The 6,124-nt window shown below is 32.8% G+C and overlaps 1 protein-coding gene across 1 annotated transcript in view; it reads right to left on the bottom strand.

The window, feature by feature from the left end:
* Nucleotides 1-218: 218 nt before the first annotated feature.
* The window catches only part of LOC150075846 (carboxy-terminal domain RNA polymerase II polypeptide A small phosphatase 1-like), an 82,652-nt gene continuing 76,746 nt past the window's right edge, over nt 219-6,124 (bottom strand). Inside the window, exons 7-8 of the mRNA XM_090388163.1 lie at nt 5,922-6,008; nt 219-720 (exon numbers count right to left, since the gene is read on the bottom strand). Of these exons, the coding sequence (XP_090244289.1) occupies nt 499-720; nt 5,922-6,008 (309 nt within the window). The 3' untranslated portion in view covers nt 219-498. The remainder of the gene's footprint in view (nt 721-5,921; nt 6,009-6,124) is intronic.

Below are 6,124 nucleotides of genomic sequence, written 5' to 3'. Positions count from 1 at the left end.
TGATAAATGCATGTTACGATGCTTTCATAATTCACCGTCCTTTCTACAGGGATGCAACTTGAAAGTTCATACATCCTATTTATATAACCAAATTCTAAAGTTACCACTTTATGGATCATAGGTAGATTTTACAAAACTAACAGTCCACAGATTAAAAAAAAAAAAAAAAAAAAAAAAAAATTGTAAAGTATTATGTGAAATAAAACCTGATGCTTATATTCAAAAAACAGACTCAAATATATGTCACCACAGTTCATACATTAATTGTAATGTGTGGCTCAGTTACTTAAATTTTCTTGGGAAGAAAAATCCCTTCACTTTCACTACTGTCATCCTGGACACTAAAGTAACTGCTTTAAATAGTAAAAAAGGCAGGTTACATTTTTTTTTTAACAGTTGGCATGGCAACTTGCACTTATCCCACCGGTGAAAGGCAACTGTTCTTTGAGAAAAACCAACAAATGCATTAAACCCTTTTTCCAAGAGGGTTCTGAATTGCTAGGAAGGATGAACAGCATTCTGATGCAAAGGTACTGATGGTAATGAAGTAACACCATTACCATTAATCCACCCAGGTCGCGTTGCTGAATTGGGGTTTGTATGATTTACATCATGCAGTACATTATAAACATTGTCTGCCTTGCTAAGCTGCTCAAAAAATGGGATGAGGTCTCTCAATTCGGTATCAGACATATCACCAAACCAAGAAGCAACAGGTACCTAAATATATGGGGAAAAAGGAGAAAAAAAAAATTTAACTTTTTTCAGAAATAAATTTCAAAACTACATTTAAAAACAAATAAATCTTTTTTAAATGCACCCTATATAATATAAATAAAAAATGAACTTTTTCACACCAACGAAGTTCATCTGACTTCAAAATGATCTGAGAAATTTCATGGTCTCCTATTTTTAGAAACACCCCAGTTCATATACAGGAACTCCCCGACTTATGTAAGGGTTGCATTCTGCGGAACGCTACATAAGTTGGAAATTCCCCCATGCTTGTGTAGCACTCGCAACTGTGCTCACTGAATTGATTGAATCAAAAAAGAAATGTTTGACGAACATGCAAATAGAATTATTTATTGTTCAAAAAGAATTTTAAAATATAAAAATTGAGAGGAGACAGGCATAATGTCAGTAAGTTTTACCTCTCGGGCATCGTTGCCAGAATCGACGTCTTCAGCTAATAAGTATGCCACTGCGGTGGTTGAGGGCTTTGGAGATTTAGAAGGGGTTGGCCGCTCAACCTTATGAAAGAACATATTAATGGTGACTGGATGGTGGCTTTTTTCATTTCATCGTAGATTTCTTTGTAACAAGCAAGCATATCATTCACCCCTCTGTTAACTTTTAAGAATCTTTCACTGTCAGGATCCATCTTCTCAAACGTAGTCATTGTCGATACAATTTCACGAAATGCCATTGCCATTTCTTTGGTGGTGAAGCATCTCGGCTCCTCATTTGGTTCATCTTGAGCTTCGTCAGCATTTTCTTATTTCACTATCACTGCCAGCAAGTCAATAAGTTCTTCATTAGATAATTCCTTCTCTCTCTCCTTCCTCTATTAACTCTCCATGTCTTTGGCATCAACCTCCAACTCAAGCAGCTCTGCAACCTTTACAATCTTATCTGTAACCTCTTCATATGATTTGTCTTTTTCAAATCCTTTTACATGCCTTAGGCATATTTTCTTCCATGCACCAATTAAACAACTTTTAGTAATTTCCACCCAGGCCTTATTAATGTTGAAGATGGCATGGTAAATATTGTAAGATTTCCAAGTCTCTTAACATAAAATTTTTCTCGTCGTCTACTGCAGATAATGCCTGAGCAAGTGTTGTGCGTAAATAGTATGCTTTTAAATTCGAAATAACACCCTGATCCATAGGTTGGATGAGTGAAGTCATGTTCGGTGGCAGAAATATGACTCTCACGTTCGAATTGAAATCATCTAGATGCAAGGGATATCCAATAGAAACAAAATCTTGAAAGGAACGTTGTTGTCTTTACAATATTTTTCAACCTCTGGAATGAAGCAGCATTTAAACCAATCCTCAAAGAGAGATTGTTATCCACGCTCTCCGGTTTGATCGGAAATACACGGGTAGGGTGGCTTTGATGCCCTTAAATGCACAAGGATTTCCAGAATGGTACATAAGCAAGAGCGTGGGTGGCCGACTTTTGATGCCTCGTAACCTGGCATTGTATTTTCCTCTTTGGCAATGTATGTTCGATCCGGAATTTTTTTCCAGTACAGAGCAGTCTTGTCAACGTTTAAAATTTGCTGCGTTGAATAGTCACCTTCATCAATAATTTTTTCCAACACATCACAAAATTTCTCTGCGGCTGCAGAATCGGCACTGGTGACTTAACCGCATACTTTAACATTCTGGAAACCAGCGCGATGCTTGAACATATTAAACCACCCATTGCTTGCCACAAACTTGGCTTGGGGTTCGCCGTACTTATCCTTAATATTTTTATAAATACTTGTTGCTTTTGCTTGAATGGTCATTAGACTCAGGGGCTCACTTCTGAATCTGATTTTCCATCCAAATTATTAACAGCTATTCCATCTTCAATATAGCACATGAACGCTTTTTGTGATCACTGTTGATCTTAAGTGCATTGATCCTTTGACATGTTTTTTTTTTTTTCGCGCATTGTCCTTTAAAATAATATTCACTGTTGAAGCAGTGAGACCTAATTCCCTTGCAACTTTGTCCTGCTTCGTACTTCTTAATCATTTTCATCTTCATTTCTAAATCAATTTTGTTTCGTTTCCTGGCATTACCACCACTTGCACTTTCCATTGGTCACTTTCCCTTCATCATTGTAATATGTAAATAGAAATGAAGAGAAGTTTCTGAAAATTTATTTTTTTATGATGAAGATTTCAGTGAAGGGGGACACATTTTACCATAGTGTAAAAACCCACACAATTGCAGTAACAGTATTATCTCAAATGCAATAAGATCGCATTTGCTACCAGTTTATAATTAGATGCACTAACAGAAAAGCCCAATAAACTGGAAAGTGCAAATTCTTTTTATTGTTTTATGGATGTGATCTCCAGAAACGTGCTTTAGAAAAATATCACAAAAGCGTTCAAAACTGATTCTTATAACGATGAAAGGGTAGTGCAATTTCCATTATAAATATGACCTTTTAGAGAGATAAATAGCTTAGTAATATAGTGAAATTTAACTTCCAAGGAATTGCAACGAATTACAAAAAAAAAAAAAAAAAAACACTTGTTATATGGTCCACATTACGATATTTTCATGATACCTCCATTTATTCCTATGGGATACAAAATTTGTTTCCACAATTTTTTTTTTTTTAAGTTTGCACTGTCCAGTAAAAACTTACGTAAAATCGAATTTCCATAAGTAGAGTATTACATAAGTCAGGGAGTTCCTGTAATGGCAAATCTGCTGTTTAGCACTAGCTTTCTCTAATACATTGGAAATTAAAAATCTCAGATGTGAGCCCACAATTTCAAATCTAATAACAGGCATAATGAAACGATCACAGTTAGCTGCTCATTCAAGCTGTCTAAAGCGATTTTTGTCAAACATCTCAGGATCATTTAGTCTGTAACATACTTCAACTATCATTTCCCATTACTTCAAGTGATCATGCACCACACAGACAATATTATTCTAAATTTCATCTCGCTCGCAGTACAGTAACTGCTTTCAGGTTGTACCCAGAGTTCATTAATTACACCATTAGTTCAAAGAAATTGTTAATGTGTAAACTTACATGACAAGAATTATAAGTAAAGTTATTTTTCCCTACATTAATCAAGGATGAAACAAACTGGTAAAGAATTAAAACCTTGTGTTCACTTTCAGACCCAGGAATGCTCCAGTGTTCAGGATCAATAATGGCACTGTCCATGTGGTATCCTTCCATATTTAAAAACTACCAGCAGAAATGCCAATTCACTACTTTCACTGCCAGTAATTAATACAGTCAAGCAATCCTTTTCACCACCATTAAATGATTGATATATATCTTCTTTATACATACACACTGGCCAAAAAAAAAAAAAAAAAAAAGACTTTTAAGTATTAAGACAGTCAGAGTCAGAATAAATGCAAATAGATTGATGCTCCACTGAACATTTGCTGTTATTTGAACAAAGGCAGCTCAGGTGTTTGTATTTTCTTGGCCAGTGTATGTATATAGTGATTGACATGGATGATGTCAAAATTAACAGATGTGACATCTTCATAGTGTCAGTGCTTGATATTCCAATTATAGAATACCAAATATAACTTATAATTATTTGTTGATTATGCCAACTAACTTATGATAATTATAAGTTATGATAATAAATAATTCATGAATAACAGCAATTGCCATACTACCCATAATTCGATACTCTAGAAGGTAGACTCAAATCTACATACTAAATGATGCCAGTTATTGAAATAACAATAAAAATATTTTAAAATGACATTAAAGCTTATTATTCCTTACAAACTTACAAGTGTCAACTACTGGTACCTTTACCTTTAAAAAAAAAAAGGAAGGAATATTTACTTTTGACCACACTATAATACAGTTTTTTTTATCCCTTTTCAGATAACAGAACACTTTGGAATGAGTAAGAAATTGATGTGGAACATTATAAATTTTATATAATGTCCAGCAAATGGTGGAAACCAATGCCATCACAGCCAGGACAAAATAATTCAATTCAAATCAAAGCCCAATTTTGTGCTAAATTTATTTTTAGCATATATACAGACTATTTTCTTTTTATTTTAAAGTGTATCAAAACATTGAAATGTAGTATGTTCTACGTTTGGTGGAACATTGGCTGAAAAACATTGTTATAGTGATTCAAAAATACTCAAAAATGGGCTATAACATTTATTAAAAAAATAATATATATATATATATATATATATATATATATATATCTCCAATATTTTAAAATTAAATAAAATAAAATAAAAAATAAAACATAAGCCAGTAGTATGGCAAAAACTGTAGAGCGAAAATTAACATAAAAATAACCCAAAATAAAACAAAGGGAAAAGGGAGAGTAAAGGTAGGACATAAACAGTAGCTGAAAAACCCTTATATAATTTCGCACTTTAAATCCAATTAATAAAACTGATATAAAATTTAAAATAATGCCAATTACATAATAATTTAGCGGTCCCCCCCCCCCCCAAGAAAAGGTACCAGTTCCGAAAGACGTGAAATATCACCAAAAAGGATTAAAGGAACTACTAAAAGATAACAAAATCAAAATATAATTATTTATTTATTTTATTATAATTTAACTTTTGTCATTATTTAAATATATATATATATTGGGAATATTCTATCAAGTTTTATGAATGGGGTGGGGGAAGAAATATTGAATAATCACCACAGTATAAGTGTTTAAGGCTTATTGGACTACTAGAAAAGTGTGTGAACTTGCATTACACTTTTTTTCACGTGGATGCAAACTCTTTCCATACTGAATATAAAAATACAGCATAACAACTGCAAACAAGATGCTGTATACTATTCTGAAAACAGTTACATCACTGGTCTTAAGAAAGTAAAAATATTCTTCATATTTGTCACCAGACATTACTAAACCAGTCTTCTTGTTAGTAAGTTCAATTTGCAGTGTTCAAATATTTTAAATGCTGAACTAAACTGATATATGCATAGTTAATATTTCAAGAATCAAATTCTTGAAATATTAATTATGGCATTTGCACTATCTTCCACTCCATTCACTGGCTTAGATAATCTGTGTACCACTGTACTGATTAATGACGCCTCATTTTTAGCATTATTCAATTAGTTCCATTAGTGAGAGTATTAAGTCACCAAATAGTACAGCAAAAATTATTTGATTCTTGAAATATTAACTAATTTCAAACGTAACTACTTACAGCATTATTAGGATGGAACATGTATGATGCAGGGGAATTGTCAACGATCACAACCCTATGAAGATCTCGTCCTAGTTCTGATAAATACTATTAAAGACAAAATATTTTATTTTCAAAACAATGTTTATGTATATCAATAAAGCATGAAAACATAAATACACTTACACTACTAATAATTAGTCTTAATTCTTCTCTAACCTAAA

The sequence above is a fragment of the Mastigoproctus giganteus genome, chromosome 13, assembly GCF_048544385.1.
Source record: "Mastigoproctus giganteus isolate SK-2022 chromosome 13, ASM4854438v1, whole genome shotgun sequence".
In the NCBI taxonomy this organism is placed as follows: Eukaryota; Metazoa; Arthropoda; class Arachnida; order Uropygi; family Thelyphonidae; genus Mastigoproctus; species Mastigoproctus giganteus.
The sequence above is the reverse complement of the archived record's forward strand: the minus strand, read 5'-3'. Positions and strand labels throughout refer to the sequence as shown.